At 38.1% G+C, this 22739-nt stretch overlaps 1 protein-coding gene across 2 annotated transcripts in view; it reads left to right on the forward strand.

Annotated features, from left to right (window-relative positions):
• The window catches only part of IREB2 (iron responsive element binding protein 2), a 62080-nt gene that overhangs the window by 13173 nt on the left and 26168 nt on the right, over positions 1-22739 (forward strand). For both annotated transcript variants that reach the window (XM_024232583.3, XM_024232585.3), the window contains exons 3-8: positions 11476-11641; positions 13814-13951; positions 14834-15052; positions 19087-19156; positions 20296-20479; positions 21788-21927. In XM_024232583.3, the coding sequence (XP_024088351.1) occupies positions 11476-11641; positions 13814-13951; positions 14834-15052; positions 19087-19156; positions 20296-20479; positions 21788-21927 (917 nt within the window). The remainder of the gene's footprint in view (positions 1-11475; positions 11642-13813; positions 13952-14833; positions 15053-19086; positions 19157-20295; positions 20480-21787; positions 21928-22739) is intronic.

Consider the following 22739-nt stretch of genomic DNA (forward strand, 5'->3'; position numbering starts at 1 on the left):
TTTTGAGTAGAAATATTGTATAAATATATTTCATTTTTGTCACACAGAATATTAAGACTTGACCTCAGCAGTTGAGATTTAATAAAATTAACAGTTTTTCTGCTTCTTAGGGACATTTTTAAGTGAAACTGGTATTTTGTGTGATAATAAACAATACGAGTACTACAGGTTGAGTATCCCTAAACTGAAAATCTGAAATCTGAAACTTTTTGAGCACCGACACTCAAAGGAAATGCTCATTGGAGCACTGTGGATTTTTTTCTTTTTCCTTTTTTTAAGATGGAGTTTCACTCTAGTCGCCCAGGCTGGAGTGCAATGGCACAATCTTGGCTCACTGCAACCTCTGCCTCCAGGGTTCAAGCGATTTTCCTGCCTCAGCCTCCCTAGTAGCTGGAACTACAGGCGTGAGCCACTGCATCCAACAGGGTTTCACCATGTTGGTCAGGCTGGTCTCAAACTCCTGACCTTAGGTGATCCACTTGCCTCAACCTCCCAAAGTGCTGGGATTACAGGAGTGAGCCACCACGCTCACATCCACGTGGTGGATTTGGGATTTTTGGATTAGGGATACTGAACCTGTAGTACAATTTGGTGCCACTGCTTTGAGTCCTGCTAAGGCCATCAGCAGTTTAGGACCACATTTTGAAAATCACAGTATGGGGTTGGAGGGACCACCTAGGGAACCTAAGTGAGAGATGGTGTAGTGGTGGTTGGGACTAGATTTAATGGTGATATTGATAGAAGACAAAAAGATGTAGGAGAGAGGCATTGAGGAAAATGCCTCGATGTTTTGGCATAAACATCTGGAAGGATGGTGGTGCTATTTACTGTGCTAGGGAATGGAAGATGAGGTGATGATAAGGGGAAGGGGCAGAGGGGAAATCACTGAGTTCAAGTTTAAGTACTAGTGAATTTGGGAACATACCAGTATTAAAGTAAACATGTTCAGGAGGAATCGGGCATGTGGTTTTGGAGCTTAGAAGACAGACTTGGACTACAGAAAATATTTTGGAATTATTAGTGTAGATATAATAATAATTGAAGCCATAGGAGCAGTTGTACTCCCTGGAGGAAGCAGTATAGAGTAAGAAAAAAAGTGAGTCTCAATATGAACTCTGAGGAACTCCTACATTTAAATATCAGATAAAGGAGTAGAGGTTAACAAGGAAGATAGGCCTAACTAGAAGTGTTAAGAACTATAAAGGAGGCTTGACATGGTGACCCACACCTGTAATCTCAGCACTTTGGGAGGCTGAGGTGGGAGGATCTCTTGAGCCCAGGAGTTCGAGACCAGCCTGGGCAACATAGTGAGACCCCCCATCTCTATTTTTAAAAAATGAAAAAGAACTATAAAAGATCTAAAATTTTACCTTCCTTGGAAGTTAACAAATTAGCCCGACATAGTTTCATGTGTGTTGGCAGGAGGCACCCAACTCCTGGATCAGAGACAATGGACAGTTTATTACTCACAGCAAAGCATTATCCTTATTAACAGTATTTATGTTGGTTTCCCAAGCTCTAGTTTCTGTAGGGTAATGTTGAAGAAGGCCAGGTAACACCTGCACACACAGGTGTTGTGTTACATACAGAAAAGGAACTGTGGCTTAGGAAACCCAAGTCTTTTATAATGGGTGGTAAGCATGCCTGCTCTTTGCTCCAGAGCAAGACGCTGTCGTGTATTCGAAGACTATTCACTATATTCGAAGACTATTCACTATATAGACATCTCTGAAAAAGTAGTTTGGAACAAAGGTAGTCATTGCCTCTGTTCACAAGTCTTGAAGAAATGTGAGATGGGAGACATGGAAAATTGTCTTCCAACAATATGTTAGAAAGAAAACTGGAGGATGGTGCTGTGGAATCCAGTAGAAAGAGTGTTTCAAAAAGGAGGTGATTATTAGCTCTGTTGAGTATTGCTACAAGGCTGTTAGGATTCTAGCTAGACCTGCTTCATTCGTGTATAAGGATAGAAATAATATTGATTAGGGCTAAGGTGAATGGAAGGTAGAAAAGTGGGCACTTTTAGAGAATTTGAAGGAAGCAGTACTTTTGTTGTCAGCTGGGGCTAGGAGCTGTTTAAATGTCGATGGGAAGAAACCAATTGAATTGCAAACCAGTTTGCAAAAAAAGGAGAGAGGAAATGATTGATGACTCTTGAGTCCTAAAATGGTTAATGGAAATAGGATGCAAAACTCCTGTAGAGAAGTTATCATTTAGTAGGAGGAAGTCCGCAGCTCCCTTAACTGGTGAAAGGGTGAATCCAGAGGCAGCAAGGCTTGTGGGTATAGTAGGAGGAAGTTGAGAGGTAGGAACTGTTAGTTTCTGTTTATCAGTGAGGTAGGAAATGGGCTAGAAGATAGAGATTAAATTTTAAGGAGCGTGGATGAAGATAAGAATTAATTGATATGGAGTGTGGGAAAATAAGCAGATCAGAGAAACATTAGGATTTCTGGGTGAATAGTGAGGACCTGATTGAGGTTATAATCATGTATTTACACTGGTGCCAGTTTCTCTGCGTTGATGTTTTAGGAATTTTTTCCTCATTCTTCCTCCTCAACATAAAACTTAAAACCACAACAAATTACCATTCATACCTGTTAGAATGGGTACTATATAAAAGAGAGACAGTGACAAATGTTGGGGAGGATATGGAGAAATGGGAAACCTCATACACTGCTAGTGGGAATGTAAAATAGTGCAGCCACTTTGGGAAACAATTTGGCAGTTTGTTAAAAAGTTAAACATGAATTTACCACGTGGTCCAGCAATATCATTCCTAAGTATCTATCCAAGAAAAATGAAAACATTTATTACACAAAGATTTTCAAATGATCTCAGCAGCATTATTCATAGCTGAAAATTGAAACCAACCTAAATGTCCTGCACTGGGTGAATGAATAGGCAAAACTTTGGTATACAATGGAATACTATTTGGCAGTAAAAAGAAATTGACTATAGATACCTGCTACAATGTGGATGAGCTGTAAAAACAGGCTCGGTGAAAAAAATACAAACATAAGAAACTTTATTTTATGATTTCATTCATATGAAATGCCCAGGAAAGGCAAAGAGTAGATTGGTGGTTTCTTGGGTTAGAGAGGAGGGGGAGAGGGATTAACAGTAAATAGGCGGGAGAGATCTGTTGGGATGATGAAAATGTTCTAAAACTGATTATGATGTTGATTGTACAACTTGGTAAACTTACAAAAATCACTAAATCATACACTTTGAAAGGATAAATTATAAGATATATACGATATGCCTTAATAAACTTAGGACTTGTTTTATTATGTATTTATTTAGAGACAGGGTCTTACTCTGTCGCCCAGGCTGGAGTGCAGTGGCGTGATCACAGCTCACTGCAGCCTTGACCTCCTGGGCTCAAGGGAGCCTCCCGCTTCAGCCTCTTTAGTAGTTAGGATCACAGGTGCACACCACTGCGCCTGATGAATTTTTTATTTTCTTGTAGAGATGATCTTGTTATGTTGCCCAGGTTGTCCAAATTCCTAGGGTCAAGCAATCCTCTTACCTTGGCCTCCCAAAGTGCTGGGATTACAGGCATGAGCCACTGTGCCCAGCCAGTAAAGTTAGTTTTAAAAAAGAGAGAATAGTTCTTAAGCAGGGAGGTGACGTGGAGTGGACCAGCTGCGGGGGTGGGGTGAAAAAAGAACAGGATTGGTGTTTTCTTGGGCAAATGGGGTAAAAGAACAAAGAGGAAATAACTGTAGGGTTTGGGGAAGTGAGAGATTGAACCACATTGACCCTAACTGCCTAAGTAAGGAAAGCGTGGATAGGTTGGTGCCAACGAGTAAGGAGAAAGTCCCCACAGTATTGAAGAACAGATGTGGTAAGAGTGGGGATCAGAGAGGTTCTGAAGTTTAGGAAGCTTGCAAGATGGTATAGTTGGAGCATAAGAGCGTATGTAGAGGTCAGATGGGGAGAATAGGGAGGAAGAAAGGGAATAAATGGGCCTTCCTGAACTTTATACCTGTTTGAAAGTGGGGACGTAGAATTAATATGGTTGAAAAAGCAAACCAAGGCCGGACATGGTGTCTCTTGCCTTTAATCTCAGCACTTTGGAAGGCCAAGACTGGAGGATTGCTTGAGGCCAGAAGTTGGGAGACCATCCTGGGCAACATAGGAAGATCCCATCTCTATTAAAAAAAAAAACAAAAAACCAGAGCATATGTCCATTTTTCACATCTGTTAATTTACTGTCTCTTGTTCTAACTCTTCTACTGGAATATCTACCTGTAGGTTTAATTTAAGGGTTAAATGGAATAATTTATATAAAGCACCTCTGTATCTTCCCCTTAGTCCTAAATAAACAACTGCAGATAATATTGTTGGAAAAGTTGAGGAAGAAAAAATATTTGTTATCTATTACTGCATAACAAACCAAAAGCAACAGTAAATATTTATGACAGTCACAGTTTCTGTAGGTCAGGAGTTTGCAGTGGCTTAGTCCATAGTCCTGGCCCAAGGCCTCACTCACATGGCTGACAGGCTGGCGCTGCCTGATGATGGAGAGGCTTCAGTTCTTTTCCATAAGGGCCTCTCCTCAGTGCTGCTCAGTAGTCTCATAATAGGCTGCCGGCTTTTCACTGAGTAATCTAAGAGAGGAAGGTTGAAGCCAAAATACTTTTATAGCCCAGCTTTGGAAGGCTCACACTGTCATCTCTGCCATACTCTATTGAGTCAGACAAGCAGAACTGATTTCAGTACAGATTATATGACAGCATGACTATCAGAAGGCAAGTATTATTGATATCATCTTGGCGATTGGCTACCACAGGGAGAAATAAGAAATTTTGTTTTTGTTTTGAGAGAGAGTAGTATTTTTATTCATTTGCATCTTCCCTGGCAGTAGGTCTCTAGTCATTACTTTTACAAATTTAGACAAATTTGAGATAGTTGGTGCTTCTTCATGACAAAATGTTGAGTTAACATTTGTGGGACCAGGTGTGGTGGCTTATGCCTGTAATTCCAGTACTTTGGGAGGCTAAGGTGGGAGGATTGCTTGAGCCCAGGAGTTCGAGAACTCCCTGGGCAACATGGCGAAACCCCATCTCTACAAAAAAAATTACAAGAATCAGCTGGGCATAGTGGTGTACGCCTGTAGCTCAGCTACTCTGGAGGCTGAGGTGGGAGGATTGCCCAAGCCCAGGAGGTCAAGGGTGTAGTGAGCCATGATCATGCCACTGCACTCTAGCTTGGGCGACAGAGCAAGTCCTTGTCTCAAAAAAATAAAATATATTTGTGATTAGTGTTTTCTCATAGCACTCTTATTTGATGATTGCTTTTTAATTTTTAAATAAGAAGTTTTTAAAACCCTACTTGTTAAGTTATAACTGAAACAGTAGCCTTTTGCCCTGTCCCCAATTTCTACTCCCCAGAGAATACTATTTTCAATTCTCTTGACTGTTTCTTCTGGTAATTTCCTCCATGTTGTTAAATTGTCCTTCTTATACTACCCTTTCTTGATTTTCCAATTTTAGACTTTAGTAGTTTTGTACTGTGAAAATGGTAATTTGGCACTTCTTCTGTATATTTATGCAACTCATAATTTTTGGTGGAATCAACGTTCAGCATTTATGTTATTATGACTATAAATGTTCTTAGTCAATCCCTGTAGTAAATGATGATTGTATCTTATCTCTCATATAACTTTGTATTTTTCCTGGGATTAATGGATTGCCTTTTTTTGTTTGCTCAGTATTCTATGTCCTTATGAATAAATCATCTCTGAACTCTCCAAAAGAACTAAATTCCTCCTCCTGGTATAATCATGTAATCTATCGGTTATTTTTTTTTCTTCTGTTGATGACATGCTATCTGGACTTCATCTTCTGGTCCATCTGGGACTGACCGCATTGTAGCTTGCACAGCCGTTGTTGTAGAAGAGTCTGCTCTCTCTTTGTTTTGGAGACTTTCCAAGATTTAGTGGTTTTCTGTTTTTTGTTTACTCTCTGATTTTATAGAGCGTGTCCTCCACTAGCTTCCTAAAAAAGGATGCCTGAGAAATACACTTTTGAGACCTTGCTTCATTAATTGATAGTTTTCCTGTGTGTAAATTTCTTGATTGGAAATTATTTTCATTTGGAATTTTGAAGGCATTTTTCCATTGTCTGCTAGCTTTTAACACTCCTCATAAGAAATCTCAGGCAATCCTGATTTCCTAACTTTGTTTCTGCTTGCCTTTCCCGCATGTAGACATTTAAGTTTCAGCTGTCTCTCCTCTGTTCTGCTCAGTCCATTACCAGTCATCCATCTAGTAACACTCTGTTTTTCAAAATTTTGTTGGCTTTGCCTCACCCTGTCACTTTTTTTCTAGTGGGTTTATAACTTTTATAAACAAAAAATATTCCTGAGATTGTTTTTCCATAATAATTATCTAAATAAAAGGTTAATCTTGTATATAATTTCTGTGATAATATTTTCCTTTTCATTATCTCCAAATGTTCTATTAAAAAAAATTTTCCCCTGTAATTCCCCTTTGTTTGGGGGACTTTTTATGTTTCTGATTGAAGTAAGGATGGAAACTAATATTGGTTAAGTGCCAACTATTTATTGTAATTTGAGAGCTTTACATGTACTAACTAGATAGATGAGGTAAGAAAGATATTCTTCACATCTCTGTTAGGTAGCGGACAGTCCCATTTTAGTGAGAAAATTTATCAACTTAGTCACTTTCCAAAGGCCATACCTGTAGTAAATACAGGCTTTGAATCTAGTATTTCTGATACTGTAGTCCTTTTTCTACTTTACGTACAACTTTATGAGTCTTTGTGTGTGAAAAATTTCAAACATGAAAGTAGGGAAATATACAACACTAAGAGTGAACCCTAATGTAAACTGTGGGGTTGGGGTGATTGTGATATGTTGATATAGGTTCATCAATTGTAATAAATATACAGCTCTGGTGGGGAATGTTGATAGTGTGGGAGGCTACGTACGTGTGGGAGTAGGGGGTATATGGGAAATCTCTATACCTTCCTCTAAGTTTTGCTGTGAACCTACAACTACTCTAAAAAAATTAAGCCTCTCATTATGTTGGCCAGGCTAGTCTCAAACTCCTCACCTCAAATGATCCTCCAGCCTCTCCTCCCAAAGTGCTAGGATTACAAGCATGAGCCACCATTCCCAGCTGGTCGTCATGCTTTCTCAGAGGTGCCTTCACCACTCACCCCATCTAAGGGTGTTATTTTCTGTCCTAAACCCTACTTACTTCCCTCATAGCACCTGCCACTGTTTCTAAATATTTGTTTGTTTACTTGTTTATGGTCTGAATCTCCTAGTAGGCTCCAGCTTCGTAAGAGCAGATACCACGTCTCATTTGTTCACCTAGTGCTGGAACATACTAGAAAAGTCAATAAATATATTCGTTTTGTTTTTTGAGACAGGGTCTCACTCCCATTGCCCGGGCTGGAGTGCAGTGGCAAGATCAGCCTTGACTTCCCAGCCTCAGGTGGTCTCCCATCTCAGCCTCACAAGTAGCTGGAGCCACACCCGCACACCAGGATACCTGGCTAGTTTTTTGTATTTTTAGTAGAGATGGGGTTTCCACCATGTTGCCCAGGCTAGTCTTGATCTCCTGGACTCAAGCAATCCCCCAACCTTGGCCTCCCAAAATGCGGGGATTACAGGTATGTGCCACCATACCTGGCCAATAAGTATATTCTTAACGGGAAAAAAAAAGTAGGATGAGAATACTTTTATAATCTACCATGTAATTGTCAGCCATTTATCAGCATTTTGCCAATCTTTTGTTTCGTATATTTCACCCTATTTTAACCTGTAAATATTCTTCCATATGCATAGCTGGTATATAAAAGGACTTTTAAAAAATCACAGTGCCATTGTTACACCTAACAAAATTAGGTAATCCCTTAATATAATTGGGTTTTTTGTTTTGGTTTTTTTTTTTTTTTTATTTGAGACAGAGTCTCGCTCTGTTGCCCAGGCTGGAGTGCAGTGGCAAGGTCTCCGCTCAGTGTAGAATCTGCCTCCCAGGTTCAAGCAATTCTTGAGCCTCAGCCTCCTGAATAGCTTGGATTACAGGTGCATGCCACCATGCCTGGCTAATTTTTGTATTTTTAGTAGAGACAGGGTTTCGCCAGGTTGGTCAGGCTGGTCTGTAACTCTTGACCTCAAGTAATACACCCGCGTCGGCCTCCCAAAATGTTGCGATTACAGGCAGTGAGCCACCGTGCCCGGCCACTTAATAAAATCTAAAACTGAGTTCATATTCTTATTTTTCTGGTTGTCTCAAAAATACATTTTTACTTTTGGTTTGTTGAAACAGTATCCAAATAGGGCCAACACAGTATTTAGTTATGTCTTTTAAGTTTCTTGTAATCTGTAATAGTCTTCCTCTCCTCTTTTTTCATACCATTTTTATGTTGAAAAACCTAGGTTCTTTATCCTGTAGGATGTCCCACATTCTAGATTTGGCTGATAGCTTCTTTGGGGTTTCATTTTACTTTCCTACTAACCCCCATGTTTCCAGTTAACTGGAAGTTAGAGCTAGAGGTTTAATTAGATTCAGGTTTATTTATGTCCTTATTTTTGCAAGAACACTTCCTAGTTGGAACATGTAGTTTTTTGTTTCATCAGGAGGCAAATAATATCTCTAATATCTTACTTTTGGTGATGCTAAGTTGTATGAGTGTTACCAGCTTGTAAGCTCTCCATCCACATAAATCCTAATGATTTTAGCACCCATTTGTGACCATTATCTAGATCCATTATTTCATTAGATGTTGCACATTGGTGATCTTTCAAATTACATCATTTCTTCCACATTTACTAGCTGTAATTCTTCTATAACAAAGTACTCTATTTGGTTACCTGAAAGAAGGAAAGATAATATTAACTATTGATTTTTCCCCCTTTATTTATCAGTTTTCAGAGTAATGAGTTGATGCCCTAGCAACTTTCATTGGTGATCAATGAAAGGTTTTTTAAGAGTCATGAACTAAGGGCTATTTATATATTTGATGTATTTTGGTGAATTATAGTTATTACTCATTTTGATGCTCAAATTGACCCGTTAGTGTCCCCATTAGTCTTTGATAACTTCTTTGGTTTCGGACACAAGATATCCCAGGCTCATTTTGTACAAATCCTTCTCCAGATTAGAATCAGTCATTTCTCCGAAAAACTATTCCGTTGTGTGTGTTTAGGAAATAGTGTTTAGAAACAACAAACAGTTGTTAAGGGTTTGTTACTGTTGGGTTGTTATTCTAGGCGTTTTCAGTGACAGAGCTAGAAAATACCTAATTTTTAGGAAGAGAAAAATAAATCGTGAGTTCGTATCCATGTTTATAATTGAAATTTAAGGACTTAACTTGGCTACTGTGATTTTTTTTTTCCAGATTTTAAAAATAAGCTTCATTTAAAAAAAAATTAACGTGCGCTATTGGAAACTGAAAAACACAAGAAATGAGGAACAGAGTCATCCACAATCATAAGCAGTTTGACATGCCCTTCTAGGTCTTGTGTGTGTATATACATAACATCCATTTTTATGTGATTGAGATCATACAGTATGTATCATGCTTTTTCACATATCATGAACATTTATTAGTTCAGAACCCCAAAGCTACCTTCTGCCGTTCAGCTGCCAACCTATTGAATGGGTCCTGATACACGCTACCTAGGTGGTTTAACAGTTCCATGTTCAAGATGCATCTTTTCCATCAATTATACCAAGATATTTACAAATTGGCTAACTCACTATTTCTGCTTTTTATCATACATTGTCACCTCAGGACATCTATAAAGCTTAGATGTTGCAAAATAAAGATTGAACTTTGTTCACAATAAACAGATGCGTTACCAAAAATGCACATAGAGACCTATGGTTAAAATCTAAAACCTGTCCTCTGGATATGGAGACACTAGTCAAGAGCCTTACCCTTCACCCCTTTTCCCTCTTCTATCATTTCAGTGACTAAGTACATTACTACATCTAGCTCTAAGAAGTAGGTTAACAAATACCACTCCCAGAAGACAGGCCTTCCTAAAAAAAAGGATGTTTAAAAACGAATTATTTTACTGCCTCTACTTTTAACATACTTTGAGCCTTAGGAGTTGTTTATCCTTTACACACAACAGTATTAACTAAATTACATATATAGAACAATGGTTAGACAATCTGAACTAATGTAACTCACAGGCACAGAAGTCTTCTCTCTGCATACTTCTTCCTCCTCGTCCCCCTCCACCTCACCCAGTGAGCAGGAAATGCAAACGCTCCTGTGAAATAACAAAAAAATACTTAGTGTTACTTTAGTTCTCATTAGCTACTCTCATTTTATACTTCTATGCTCTTGAAACCATAGTAACAAAAAGTACTTTTTTGCTTGCTGCTTGTTACACCAATCACAATCTCTGAATAGCAGCACTAATGACTGAATATAGTTTTCTTTCTTTGTGATTCTTTTTGTACTTAGTACCAAGAAGGTACTCCCAGTAAGGAAGTACAGTGGAAATACTGTGTGAGATATATGCTTAGTTTTTTTGTTTATCCTTTCGTTGTTTCTTTTTACTAAAATATGCATGCTAATATATTTTTAAAATTATATTTCTCATAATACACATTTGATGATCTTATGTTTAATTATTTTAAAATAATATATTATGGATATGTTTTTAAACTCCCTTTCTTACAGGAAAGTTAGCATACTATAAACACTGTTCTGCCCTGCTTTTTCTCTTAATGATAGATATTCTGGAGCTCACTCTTTATCAGCATGTAACTCTTCACTCCTTTAAACAGCTGCATGGTAATTCATTGTGTGGATTACAGTGATTTATTCAACTAACCCCATATTAATTCAGTCTTCTCTTTAAATCCTAAGGAAACACTGTTGTGTGGCACAATCTGATGTGAGAATTTAATATGATTGAAAATTTTAAAATATTGAAATCACTTTCTCAATTGTGTCCTTGAAGTAATTAAGAGTGAATCAAAGTTTTCATGAAATGAATTTTACTCACTCAGGCATTCCAATTTACTTTTAAACTTTAATCATTTTTGATGGAAATATTTCAAATTTATTACAGACTTTTATACAGTTTAATCATTTTCTTTTTGCCATACTAGGGGATGTCTGCATTATTGAATTGAATTCTGATATTCTGTGCTTTTTAGTTTTTCTGTGAATTCCTTGAATGTGAAGTATTTGTCATAGTTGTAGTACGATACTCCTAAATTAATGCAGCTCTTGTATGAAGGTTTTTATCTCTGCTTTTTTCAAGGCTTTGAGGTTATGTACAGGAAAGTCAGTTACAAAACACCTGATGTTAACATGAATGGTGTTATACTCTAGTTTGTCAGACTAAAAATGAATTGTTTAAATTGAGAAAACAGTGCATTTTTGTCTTTGTCTAACTTTTTGCTGTGGCATTTTTTAAATAGTATATAGGTATGACTGTTTGCTTATTAATAGTAATATTTTCTTGAATCAGATGTTCTGCCTTACTCAATACGGGTCTTGTTGGAAGCTGCTGTACGAAATTGTGATGGCTTTTTAATGAAGAAGGAAGATGTTATGAACATTTTAGACTGGAAAACCAAACAAAGCAATGTTGAAGTGCCCTTTTTCCCTGCCCGTGTTCTTCTTCAAGATTTTACGTGAGTAATGGGTTTATTTTTTGTGAATGAACTCTTAGAGTGTGTTTCCTTTTTAAAATCCAGACTCTTGCCTAGGTGTGGTTGTTCATACCTCTAATCCCAGCACTTTGGGAGGCCAAGGCAGGAAGATCACTTGAGCCCAGGAGTTTGCAGTCAGTCTGGGCAACATAGTGAGACCCTGTTTGTACAAAAAAATTTTTTTAATTAGCCGAATGTAATGGTGCATGCCTGTAGTCGCAGCTACTCTGGAGGCTGAGGTGGGAGGTTTACTTGAGCCCAGGAGGTTGAGGCTGTAGTGAGCTGTGATCACACCACTACACTCCAGCCTGGGTGACAGTGCAAGACCCTGTCTCTAAAAATAAAAAATAAAATAAAAATTCAGACTCCCTAATGGATGGCTCTGTTTTTTGTTTTTTTTTTGTTGGTTTTTTTTTTTTTTTTTAAGGTTTATAAACTTAAAAATTTTGCCCTTTTTAAACTGAAGCAATTCATTAAAAATTAGGCACTGTTTTGTATACCATTTATTCAAAAACTGCTTTTGCTTAACTACCTTCTTATGATCTCTCAATACGTTTCTCAAACTTAACATATTGAAAACTTGATTTTATTTTGAGGTAGTCTCACTCTGTCACCTAGGCCAGAGTGCAGTAATGCAGTCATAGTTCACTGCAGCCTCAACTTCCTGGGCTCAAGCGATCCTCCTGCCTCTGCCTCCCAAAGCTCTGGGATTACAGGCATGAGCCACCGTACCCAGCCATCAAAACTTGAGTTTTTGATTGTCTATCTCAACTCACCTATTTCTTTCCAAGTCTTTTCTGTTATAGTAAATGGCACCATACACTCTCATTTGTTTAGGCTTCAAATCTGGGAGTTAGCCTTGATTTTTCTCTTTCTTTAATACCCTCTAACCCAGTCTATCAGCAAGCTCTGTCAGTGCTACCTTTTAAATATATCTTGTGTCCAATTATTTCTTTCCATCTCTATCACTGTCATTGTGGTTCTAGTCCCATTCTCTCTTAACCTGGACTATAACTGCAATAGTCTCTTAACTGGTATCCTTGCTGTCACACTTGCAATCAACAGTCTGTTCTTTACACAGTAGATGGAGTGACTTGGTTACAAATGTTAAGTCATATTATCCCTCCATGTACCAGTTGGCTTCCATCACACTTAAAATCCAGAGCCTTTACTATACTCTGAAAGATTTTGCCTGATCTGGGTGTCCAAGGATTATTTATTGGAAGAGTTAACCTTGAGCTGAGTTTTGAAAGAGGCATAAGGGTTAGCTGGAACATCCTCTTCACCCACCCACTCAAATCTGGTTTGTGTGCCACAGCTCTTTGTACCCTATGTATGCTGTTATTACAGTACTTACGATACATAGCCGCATAAGAAATAAATGGTATTTCTTACACCATTTATTCAGAAACTGCTTTTGCTTAACTACGTGCTTATGATTTCCACATAGCCAATAGGTTTCTCAAACTTAACATAATGAAAACTTGATGTTATTTTGAGATACAGTCACACTCTGTCACCTAGGCTGGAGTGCAGTGACGTGATCATAGTTCACTGCAGCATCGACCTCCTGGGCTCAAGCTGTTATTGTATGCAGCTATTATAGCACTTACGATACTATTCTTTAATCATTATCTTCCCTAAAATTTTTTTGAGAGCCAGAACTATGTCTTATTTGGCCTTGTACCATTGGTGTCTAGCACACTGAAGGCATTTGGTAAATGCTTGTTATATAGTTGGCTGGATAGATGGGTAGATGAATGTAAAATGGAAAAAGCTACTGTGGATAGCTTTGGGGTAACATGAAGGCACTAGGGGGAAGGGGCTGGAACTAGGGTAAGAGGTGGGTGCATCAAAAAAATACATGGCAAAAGAGTTTCACAGGTATTTTCCCTGAAGTTCGCTTATGCCTCAAAAATTGTCTCTAATTTTTTTTGGCATATTTGCCCAAGTACTTCAGTTCTCAGATAATGTTTAATGTTAATTCTCATTAAACAGGATACTTCTAACTTATAAAGTACATTATGAAAAATGAATGTAAACTAGACAGGGATACTTTTTAAAATATGAAAATGAAAAAGTTTATACTTATCATTTATTAAGCATGTATAAAAAACAATTTGGACTATAATTTGACCATTCTTTATTTTTTAGTGGAATACCAGCAATGGTGGATTTTGCTGCTATGAGGGAGGCAGTGAAAACTCTTGGAGGTGATCCTAAGAAAGTCCATCCTGCTTGTCCGACAGATCTTACAGTTGACCATTCTTTACAGATTGACTTCAGTAAATGGTACTTCAATGCAGATATTTATAGACAGCCATGCAAGTTAATTGGCTGGAAATGTGTCATGTAGAGGAAAAGGAATAGAGATAATTTATGGCAGAGAAAAGTATGCTAAATTTAGTATTGGCTAGTATATAAAAGCTAAAACTGGTGAAAAGTTTATGGGATGGTGGGTTTTTTTTCCATATTTGCGTGTTTCTGCTGCCGTTTTTGATAGAAATGAATAAGCCTAGGACCTGCTTTTTGGAGTGAACCTCTGAAATCAGTCTTTGTTTCTTTTTTTGTTTTTTAACCTACTTGTCTTTCAGAAAGAATCGAAACATGTGAGCCATGAATGTTTTTAATTATTTGGTGATTAAAAACATTGAACTCACTAAAGCTCTATTTTCCTTCCACTGAAATAAGTTTCTTGTATTTATAAGGCCCCTTTGACCAAGACCAAACTAGAGAAGACATATTTCTGTTGCCATAAAGTAACTTTTTTAAAACATTCCTTGGAGTAGTGGAATAAGACTGCAATTTATTATAGCCCATGAGAGAGGTTTTGCCCTCGAGATAAACTGTAGCTCTAAATTTCTTTTAAGTTGTTAGGGGGAAAAATCTGTTTCAGTACTTGCTAAAAGTTATTTAAATTGGTAGAGTATATGAAAGTGATTTTACTGGACACTTAGAATTCTGTTTTCATTTCTGTAAATTTAAATGACCTGTTTCTTTTTATATATATATATAATCTGAGATTTGCCTTTGAAACCTGAGTTAAATGATACATTAGCCTTCAAACATCATTCAGTTACCTCCAGATAGCGTTGCTAGTGTGCATTTTTTTTTAAGAGCTAAATTTGTGTCCCTTTTAAATGGCTTTATTTTGTTTTCTTTTTGGAATGACAGTGCAATACAGAATGCACCAAATCCTGGAGGTGGTGACCTGCAGAAAGCAGGAAAGCTCTCTCCACTTAAAGTGCAGCCTAAGAAGCTTCCCTGCAGAGGCCAGACTACCTGCCGAGGATCTTGTGATTCTGGAGAACTAGGCCGAAACTCAGGAACATTTTCTTCGCAGATTGAGAATACACCCATCCTGTGTCCTTTTCATTTGCAACCAGTGCCTGAGTATGAGATTGTTTTTCTTAATGTTTATTAATACCAGGTTATTTTCCAGTTAAGAAAATCAAATTTACTCTCCTTCCCACCCAATTAATATTATGTTACCTTCACACTTAAGTACTGGATTGAATTTTTATATGTATTTCCTGTTATACTAAAAGAAGTAAATTTTGTAAAAATGGTGATCTCTAAGTACCATTCTCTTTTACCATTACTAAGAAAGCAAACTTTTCTTAAGATTTATCTGTAAATAGAATTCATCTTTTTGACTAAGCAGAAAAATGGGGTCTCATTTTAAACTAAAATTTTTATTTTAGTATATTTGTACCATTCATATACTCGTTAGTCATTCATATTTCTTATGTTAATTCCCTGTATATATTTTTAACATTTTTTTCCTACTAGGGGATTTCCTATCTTTTCCTGTCGCATTAAGAGCTCTATGTTGGCTGGGCGTGGTGGCTCACGACTGTAATCCTAGCACTTTGGGAGGCCAGAGCAGGTGGATCGCTTGAGCTCAGGAGTTTGAGACCAGCGTGGGCAGCATTGGTGAAACCCTGTGTCTACAAAAAATTACCTGGGTGTGGTGTCGTGCCCCTGTGGTCCCGCTACTCAGGAGGCTGAGGCAGGAGAATCTCTTGATCCCAGGAGGTGGAGGTTGCAGTGAGCCAAGATCATGCCACTGCACTCCAGCCTGGGTGTGACAGAAAAAAAAAAGCCCTATGTTAACAATAAAATTTTTGTTTTTTATGTTTCAAATCTAGTAAGTCCTTTTAAATAAGTGATTTCCTGTATGGTAACATGTAAAGTAGTAAACATGCCTAGAAAAGAATTCTGTTCCTAGGATTTGGCTAGATTTCCTAATGGTTAATTTTTTTAAATAAGAAAAAGAGTTCTATGGCCAGGTGTGGTGGCGCATGCCTGGAATTCCAGCACTTTGGGAGGCCAAGGCAGGCAGATCACCTGAGGTCAGGAGTTCGAGGCCAGCCTGGCAAACATGGCGAAACCCCATCTCTACTAAAAATACAAAATTAGCCAGGCATGGTGGCAGGTACCTGTAATCTCAGATACTTGGGTGGCTGAGGCACGAGAATCGCTTGTACCAGGAGGCAGAGATCACAGTGAGCCGAGATCACGCCACTGCACTCCAGCCTGGGTGACAGAGCAAGACTCTGTCTTAGGGGAAAAAAAAAAAAGGAGTCATACAGCTTTTTAAAATATATAGTATAAAGTTTCCAAACTTTTAAAATTTATTTGTTTATTTTTAGAGACAGGGTCTCACTGTGTTGCCCATGCTGGTCTCAAACTCTTTGGCTCAAGCGATCTGTCTGCCTTGACCTTCCAAAGTGGGTTTTTTTGTTTTGTTTTGTTTTGTTTTGTTTTGAGACAGAGTCTCACTCTATTGCCTGGGCTGAAGTGCAGTGGCATGAGCATGGCTCACCGCAGTCTCGACCTCTTGGACTCAGGTGATCCTCCCACCTCAGCTTCCCAAGCAGCTGGAACTTCAGGCATGCACCACCATGCCTGGCTAATTTTTTCTGTATACAGGGGGTGTCACTGTGTTGCCCGGACTGGTCTCGAACTCCTGGCCTCAGGTGATCCTTCCACCTTGGCTGTCCAAAGTGCTGGGATTGTAAGCATGAGCCACTGTGCCCAGCCATCTTTTTATTTTTAAGAGAGTTATGTGAATTGTTTTTGTCTTAGTTTAAATAATTCATGTAAAATATAACAATTTATCCCATTGTTAGTAAACTGTCTCTTTTTTTGAGATGGGGGTCTCTCTCTGTCACCCAGGCTGAGGTGCCGTGGCACTATCTATAGCCCACTGCAGCCTCCAACTCCTAGGCTTAAGTGATCCTCCTACCTCAGCCTCCAGAGTAGCTGGGACTACAGGCACACGCTGTCAGGCCTGACTAATTTTATCTACCTTTTTTGGAGGTAGAGATGGGCACTATGCTGCCCAGGCTGTCTTGAACTGGGCTCATGCAGTCATCCCACCTTGGCCTCCCAAAGTGCTGGGACTGCAGGCATGTGGCACTCCACCTGGCTTTTTTTTTTTTAATTTAGTAAAAAATTACTTACACTTTAGGTTTTAAAACGTTTAACACATTTAAGATTTAGAGTAGCTAAGAGTAATGTCCATTCATTTATCATAAGTACCAAATAATACATTAATTCCTTTGTCCCTGACTGGATCTTCCAAATTCTGCCTAGTTCTAAAATTTTGGGCTTAATATTTTTATAAAGCCACAGGTTATAGTGACCTCGTGTGCTCTTCCTTTCTAAGGATTCAGTATAATCTGTGAGTCTTTTGCCATCAAATTTTGACAGTTTTATGTAATCACTTTCTTGTTCCTGTTGCCTAGTTGTCCTGGTTGTTAGGAGCATGTTGACTTTTGAGATTAACACCTCTTATACAGAAATTAATTTCCCGAAAAGGAAGATTTATTGATTCAAAATCATTGATTTCTTTAGTTTTTGTTTCTTTTTATAACTGGCACATCGTAAGTGCTTAGTGCTATATTTTTATTTCTAAAAATCCAATCTGCTGTAACATTTCCCCATAATTTTGACTCCGAATTACAAAGTATTAACATAGATTATATTGTAGTTCCTGGCTATGTGATAGTAGTGACTCATTGGTATCTTTTAATATGTCAATGAAGTATTAATTATTGACTTAAGAAGTTGAGTCGAAAGATGAGAGCATAATCTTTGGCACTTCAGATTACCCCCTAGTTTGAAGTCAGGTTATGAGCCAATAAATGTTTGTATGGTACTTTGTAGCCATAAGTGCTATTGGAAGGTAAAATAATTGGAGTGGCTCAGAAAGCTGTTTTCCCTGAAGCCCTGAGAAAAATCTCACTAAGATATGCTTGGCTTCAAAAGATGAATCAACTATTAATTATTAAAGTAATCTTTGTTTTAAAAAAAAAAAAAAAGTTGTCCAGGTGTGGGGGCTCACACCTGTAATCCCAGCACTTTGGGAGGCTGAGGCGGGTGGATCAATCACCTGAGGTCGGGAGTTTGAGACCAGCCTGACCAACATGGAGAAACCTCATCTCTACTAAAAATACAAAATTAGCCGGGTGTGGTGGCGCATACCTGTAATCCCAGCTACTTAGGGGGCTGAGGTAGGAGAATCGCTTGAACCCGGTGGGGCGGAGGTTGTGGTGAGCCGAGATCATGTCATTGCACTCCAGCCTGGGCAACAAGAGCGAAACTCCGTCTAAAAAAAAAAAAAAGGTTGACAATTAAACAACTGTAATTATCTGGACTAATTATCTGGTCCCTGGAGGACGTGTATAATTTAAGTTATATTGATATTCTAGTCAACACCCAGTCACCAGCTGGCAGGTAAAAGAAGCAGCTTAAAGCTGTTTGAAATAATTTTTAAAAATAACTATTAGATAAAAATAATTTTCTAAAAATGGTACTGTCCTACTGCTTAGGGGTCAATTATTTTTGTCTCTTAGTTTAAATAATTCATGTAAACTACATTTATAATCCATGTAAAGTGAACTGCTACTTAGACATAAAGTAGAGCCTTCTTTTGGTATGAGATGAATGAAAGATTTTTGCCAAAAGCTCTTTTTAAACTCTAAAATGATGTTGAGATGTTGTTCGTCAATGCTGCATAGAAATAATCAGCGCCCATCTCCTAGTTTAATTGGCACAAGAGCCAGGTGGAGAGGAAAGTACATGCTTGTCGTTGAAACTACTGCTTTCCTCTTTTCTTGCAGTGGATAACCCAACGAAGTGTATTTTTGTTATCACTTAAGTACAGTTTTGGACATTGGTGTAATGAGGCTTTCTTACACTCAGTAAAATACAACTCATTTTTGTAGCTTTCTGGTGTGCTATTTTAAAGCAGAACTTTGTTGAAAAAGAAAATAATTCTGAGAAACCTAGTAAATAGTTCTTCCAAGGATTTTAAGAATATATTTGTATATATATGCCTAAGAATGATGACTTAGAAAGAAACAAGGCAAGTCTTTTTTGTAATACATACATTTAATGCCAGCTCTTCTTCCTTTTAGACCTGAAACAGTGTTAAAAAATCAAGAAGTAGAATTCGGCAGAAATCGAGAGAGGCTTCAGTTTTTTAAGGTATAAATGATTCAGGGAAATTTTTGTATTGTAATATGTAAACTAATGATAGGTACAATTTTTATATCTTTAGTTGTTTCTTTTTCTTTTCTTTTCTTTTTTTTTTTTTTTTGAGACAGAATCTCGCCCTGTTACCGAGGCTGGAGTCCAGTGGTGTGATCTCAGCTTACTGCAGCCTCCACCTCCCGGGTTCGAGCAGTTCTCCTGCTTCAGCCTTCTGAGTAGCTGGGATTACAGGCGCACATCACCACGCCTGGCTAATTTTTGTATTTTTAGTAGAGATAGGTTTTCACCATGTTGGCCAGGCTGGTCTTGAACCCCTGGCCTCAGGCAATCTGCCTGCCTCGGCCTCCCAAAGTGCTGGGACTATAGGCATGAGCCACCGTGCCTGTCCTATTTATTATTTTATTAATTAATTAATTTATTTTTGAGGAAGAGTCTTGCTATTGCCCAGACAGGAGTACAGTGGTGTGATCTTGGCTCACTGCATCCTCCGCCTCCTGGGTTCAAGCGATTCTCATGCCTCAGCCTCCTGAGTAGCTGGGATTGCAGGTGTGCACCACTGCCTGGCTAATTTTTGTATTTTTAGTAGAGACGGGGTTTTGCCATGTTGGCCAGGCTGGTCTTGAGCTCTTGGCCTCAAGCAATCTGCCTGCCTCGGCCTCCCAAAGTGCTGCGATCACAGACATGAGCCACTCTGCCTGGCCACTTTAGTAGTTTCTAAAGGTTTTATAGTAGTAGAACGCTTTTGTTCCTCAAATGAAATCTTAATTGGAAACCCTATTGTGTAGAGAAAGATGAAAACAGTGGCTCTAGTTTAGGACAGAGAGCTTGGAGGGAGGGCCTTGTACATTGAGCCTTTCTTTCTTCTCATTCCTGAGAATCTTTGGAACACAATTGAATACTGCCATTTGTCTGGACTTTTTGAACATTTTTATTTGACCTAAATTAATTTTGTCTTAATAAAAAATATATTTAGGTTCAGTATCTGTATATTTGTTTTTAACTATGTGATATGAACTTCGTATTTACCGTATTGAACATTAGTTAAAATATTTTTAGTGATAATATTACACCTTGATTGTGAGCACAAATTTATATACTAACATTTGTATTTCTTAAATTTAAACAAAATATAGTGGAGTTCAAGAGTTTTTAAGAATGTGGCAGTAATCCCTCCTGGAACTGGAATGGCTCATCAAGTAAACTTAGAATATTTGTCAAGAGTGGTTTTTGAAGAAAAGGACCTCCTCTTCCCAGACAGTGTAGTCGGCACAGATTCACACATAACGATGGTGAATGGTTTAGGGATTCTGGGGTGGGGTAAGTAAATGACTAAATATATTTCATTTCTTGTGGGTAAGGATGTCAAGAACATTGTAAAAGAACATAAATTATTGAGTTTTTATAGCCTCTTTGAGGCTCTGTGTTTTTCATCTGTAATAGCAGCAGCAACAACAAAATCCTAATCGAGAGTTTGTGATCAGTGTTGTAAAAGAGGATTTATGAAAAGAAATTTACACATTGTCTAGCACAGCACTACCATTTGTGAAGTAATTGAATGATGATGATGATACGTCTACAAAGGTTGCTTCTTTGTGTAAGGTACTTTTGTGGCTTCTCCTGGTCTTCTTTATAAGTCCAGATTTCTTGCCATTTTATACAAGGCCCTTCACAACCTCTGGTGTCCCTTTAGCCACTTACCCACACCCATCTTAGAGACTAGTCATTTCTTTACTTACGTGGGCTGTCTCTTTTCTTTTTTTTTTTTGGAGACAGCATCTTGCTCTGTCACCCAGGCTGGAGTGCAGTGGCGCAGTCTTGGCTCACTGCAGCCTCTACCTCCTGGGTTCAAGCAATTCTTGTGCCTCAACCTCCCAAGTAGCTGGAACTACAGGCACGTGCCACCACGCCCAGCTAATTTTTGTATTTTTAGTAGAGATACGGTTTTGCTATGTTGGCCTGGCTGGTTTCGAATTCCTAGTCTTAAGTGATCCACCCACCTCGACCTCCCAAAGTGCTGGGATTATAGGCATGAGCCACTGAGCCCAGCTAGCTATGCTCTTTTATACTCCATGAGTTTGCATAGGCTATTTCTTCTGGAAGAATGTTCCATTCTGCCGACCATGACTTTGTTGAAATGTGGCTACTATTAACTCATCCAAGACTGGCCTCAGTTATCTTCTGAAAGTCTTAACTCCCTTGCTGAGTTCAGTGTACCTCACTTTGTAAACTTCTCTTTCACAGGGTGTTGTAATTGTTGATTTTTTTGTCCTTTTTCATTAGACTGAACTTGGTGAGACTGGCAGGGACTGGATTCTGTTTATATCTGTATCTTGAATACAGTACGGTGCCTAACATAATGAATACTTAAACTAATATTTTAACTTGAATATACTTAAAACTAATATTTTACTTTGAATATGAAGGTAAAATAATAGTTTTTCGACCATGCGAGTGGAATCATTTCTTTTGGGAAGCCTTGGGTTCGGTGTCCACATTAATAGCAATACAGCAACTCTGTAAAGTACTGTGTAAGATAGACTCATGAAACACCTAGAGATTCAGATGTTACAGAGATAAATTATCTTTAAATATACTGTGCTAATATACCTGTCTTTATTACGTTAGGGGTTGGAGGCATTGAAACAGAAGCAGTTATGCTTGGTCTGCCAGTTTCTCTTACTTTACCAGAGGTGGTTGGATGTGAGTTAACTGGGTCATCAAACCCTTTTGTTACATCCATAGATGTTGTTCTTGGTATTACAAAGGTAAGTTAAAGTTGTGGTAGCTCTATGACTTAGTGAACATTATTTTTACAAAAATTGAAGAGCTCTATGAGAGCAGGGATTTGGGTTCATTACTGCATCCTCAGGTCTCTTGACATTAGCCACATCATCATAGTTATTATAGTAATAACAACAAACGTAGCATTTACTTTGTACTAATAAATACAAAGAAATTTGTTGTGTTCACTTATGTTAGCTCATTTATTCCTTATAACAAGCCTGTGAGATGGATACTATTACTATTCTCATTGTAACTCTGAGAAAACTAAGGTACAGTAGGGTTTAGTGACGTACCATAGGGTCCAAGGGCTGAGTAGTAAGGGGTAAAGATTCCAGGCAGTCAGATTCTTGAGTCCATTGTCTTAACCATTATGCCTTATTAGTGCCTTGTTGCCTTAATAAAAACTAGTTGACTACATTATTTTTTTTTCTCTTTTCTACATGAATTTTAAAAAAAGTTTAACAAAAGTTGATTGTATCTTCTTTAATTAAATTATTTGCCCATTAGAAACTGTTGCTCTACTAAGTAATGCTTTCAAAAACATGGACTGTAGAAATGTGATATATCATTTTTCTGTTGCCCTTTTAACAGTTCTCTGGATTATTATGTAAAAACCTTTTATCTGAATTTTTAAAATACTGGCTTCAGAACTTCGATACATACACTGAGCTGCTTAAGCATATTAATACACAGGCTCATGGATTTCCTAGTGAACAATAATTTGTAACTTCTTCCTAAATATCTGGCTTTTACTAACTTTATTTTAATGATTAAGTCCTATTTTGTTAAATGA

Source organism: Pongo abelii, chromosome 16, assembly GCF_028885655.2.
Source record: "Pongo abelii isolate AG06213 chromosome 16, NHGRI_mPonAbe1-v2.0_pri, whole genome shotgun sequence".
In the NCBI taxonomy this organism is placed as follows: domain Eukaryota; kingdom Metazoa; phylum Chordata; class Mammalia; order Primates; family Hominidae; genus Pongo; species Pongo abelii.